We start from the raw sequence: 3263 nt of genomic DNA, 5'->3' as shown, positions 1-3263 counted from the left end.
ATATATATATATATATATATATATATATATATATATATATATATATATATATATATATATATATATACATATATATATAATATTTTTTTCAGCAAAGGCCACACTAAATTGATCAAAAGTGACAGTAACAACATTTTTCATTTTACAAAAGATTTCTATTTCAAATAAATTCTGTTTTTAATTTTCTATTCATCAAAAATCCTGAAAAAAATTCACTGTTTCAACAAAAGTTGCACAACTATTTTCATCATTGATGATAATCAGAAATGTTTCTGGAGCATTCAAATATTAGAAAATATAAATCATATTAGAATGATTTCTGGAGGATCATGTAACATAATGATGCTGAAAATTCAGATTTGCATCACAGGAATAAATTACATTTTAAGGTATTTTCAAATAGAAACATGTCTTTTAAATTGTAATAATATTTCACAACATTTCTGTATTTTAAGATAAATGTACTGTCTTTTTGATCAAATAAAAGCAGCCTCAGTGAGCATAGGAAATTTCTTTTAAAAACATTTCAAAAAATCCTACCAACCCCAAAACTGTAGTGTATAGATTGAATTGATTTAATCGTTCATTCTACTCCACACAATCTCAGCACATTCCCACAGAATTGAACCTGAAGTGCTTCTCGCCGCTGGGTACTATTGCTCGCGTCTCATTTATGTGTTTCCTCTGAGAGCTGAGGGAGATTGTGAAGGCCACAAATGGAGGTTGTGCATGTCATTGTAAAGACAAATTTTTTTCATAATCTTTTATTTAAAAAAAATCATATTTGTGTTGTGGAATGACCACATGCTATAACAAAGATTAGCAAAGAGTTGAAACAAAATAAAGACATGCTCAGATTTGATGCTATTAATATTTTTTATTACCGTAATTGATTTGTTGTGCATGTCATTGTAAAGACAAATTGTTTTCATAATCTTTTATAAAAAAAAAAATCATATTTGTGTTGTGGAATAAACCACATGCTATAACAAACATGAACAAAGAATTGAAACAAGATAAAGAAATGCTATTTTTTTATTAATTGATTTATTGTGCATGTCATTGTAAAGACAAATTTTTTTCATAATCTTTTATTTAAAAAAAATCATATTTGTGTTGTGGAATGACCACATGCTATAACAAAGATTAGCAAAGAGTTGAAACAAAATAAAGACATGCTCAGATTTGATGCTATTAATATTTTTTATTACCGTAATTGATTTGTTGTGCATGTCATTGTAAAGACAAATTGTTTTCATAATCTTTTATAAAAAAAAAAAGGCATATTTGTGTTGTGGAATAAACCACATGCTATAACAAACATGAACAAAGAATTGAAACAAGATAAAGAAATGCTATTTTTATTATTAATTGATTTATTGTGTATGTCATTGTAAAGACACAAATGTTAGTTTTTTCATAATCTTTCAAAAAATGGTAATATTTGTGTTGTGGAACGAACCTCATGCTATAACAAACGTGAGCAAAGAGTTGAAACGAGATAAAGAAACGCTCAAAATTAATGCTATTTTTACTTCTTTTTTAATATTTTATGTTATTCCAAAGACAAAATGTTTTTTTTTAATAATCTTTCATAAAAATGTAATATCGAAAGTCGAAACAACAAAAAAACACTCCAAATTTAATCTATTTTAATTAACTTTCACAAAGAAAAAAAAGTGTTTGTTTTCAAAATAAATGTTATTATTATTGTTAACTAAAATGTTTTTATTTTAATTAAAGGTTAACTGAAATAAAATTGCCAAGGCAACATTTCCCATTTTTGTTTAGTTGAAGTTCTAAAATAACTATTATAAAACGGATAGTTCCGGTCCTTGATTCTGATTGGTTGAGCCACGTTCGAAGCTGTTGTAAATTACTCTACAAACACACACCTTTGTTTACTTTGTGTGTTGCTCGGCAACCACTTTATTGCATCCACAACTGTTTCTGAGGAACTGCATTGTTTGGCGGAAGAATACTGTTTTTATTAATATCATTACACTTTATTTGCTCGGTTTTATTTAGTGAAACCTTACTACATACATGGGATAACCGTTTTATAAAAGCAATAAGCCCCGTGAAGCCGTGGTTTACAGTGAATTTATAACTCCGCTTCGCGTCGTGCCTAACAACGCCCCTTAGCTGTTATAAATTCACTGTAAACCATGGCTTCTTGGGGCTTATTGCTTTAATAAATAACTAATAACTAAATAAACAAAAACTAATAAATTAATTAAAAACCTAATACATATTATATAGACATATTTTTTAAAAAAAACTAAAATAAAAATCGTAAAAAGACACAATAAAGTTACTAAACTTAAAGAAAATGTCAAATTAAAGAGAAAATAAAAAAACATCTAATTCAAAATATGAATAAGAACTACTACTAAAATGATACTGTTGTAAATGCTATTTCATGTTGATTTTTGGCTTTTATATCAAATTCCATTTATATACTATATGGCATGTATGATGTTTAATATCCTTTCTTGTTCTCTCTCTGCAGCCGTTCTGTGGATGTGAGCACATACCCTGTGTCCTGTAGAGATCAGTGCAGCAGTCCTCAGCTAACACACTCTTTCCTGTTGTGTAAATATCCTGTACCACCCTCTACTGGCCGCAGGCTGAAGACGCAGTCACACACACTGACAGCCCAGCTGCTGGCTGCTGAAGACCTCACACCTCTCGCTACACCCATGCTCATAGAAGAGGGGTAAGACACACACAGAATTAAATATCAAACATGACTTTTGTGGTGCATTTGACTTTTTCAAAGGGGACATATCTAAATCACAAGGCAATCTCAATTCTTGCACCGCTCTTGTTTAGCCTGTATATGCTCCCACTAAGTCAAATAATGAGAAAGGCAATTTGGTTCTATCACAGCTATGCAGATGATACCCAGATTTACCTAGCCTTATCGCCAAATGACTACAGCCCCATTGACTCCCTCTGCCAATGCATTGATGAAATTAACAGTTGGATGTGCCAGAACTTTCTTCAGTTAAACAAGGAAAAAACTGAAGTCATTGCATTTGGAAACAAAGATAAGTTCTCAAGGTGAATGCATACCTTGACTCTAAGGGTCTAACATCTAAAAATCAAGTCAGGAATCTTGGTGTGATTCTGGGGACAGACCAGTAACTAAATCAGCATACTATCATCTACAAAACATTGCAAGAATTAGATGTTTTGTTTCCAGTCAAGACTTGGAGAAACTTGTTCATGCCTTTATCACCAGCAGGGTGGACTATTGT

General features: G+C 30.5%; 1 protein-coding gene across 1 annotated transcript in view; it reads left to right on the top strand.

Annotated features, from left to right (window-relative positions):
- Window positions 1-3263, top strand: part of LOC107585420 (nuclear receptor subfamily 6 group A member 1-B-like) — a 31577-nt gene that overhangs the window by 20813 nt on the left and 7501 nt on the right. The window contains exons 5-6 of the mRNA XM_016272438.1: window positions 1400-1407; window positions 2513-2719. Of these exons, the coding sequence (XP_016127924.1) occupies window positions 1400-1407; window positions 2513-2719 (215 nt within the window). The remainder of the gene's footprint in view (window positions 1-1399; window positions 1408-2512; window positions 2720-3263) is intronic.

This window comes from Sinocyclocheilus grahami, unplaced genomic scaffold (assembly GCF_001515645.1).
Source record: "Sinocyclocheilus grahami isolate Dianchi unplaced genomic scaffold, SAMN03320097.WGS_v1.1 scaffold70.1, whole genome shotgun sequence".
In the NCBI taxonomy this organism is placed as follows: Eukaryota; Metazoa; Chordata; class Actinopteri; order Cypriniformes; family Cyprinidae; genus Sinocyclocheilus; species Sinocyclocheilus grahami.
The sequence above is the reverse complement of the archived record's forward strand: the minus strand, read 5'-3'. Positions and strand labels throughout refer to the sequence as shown.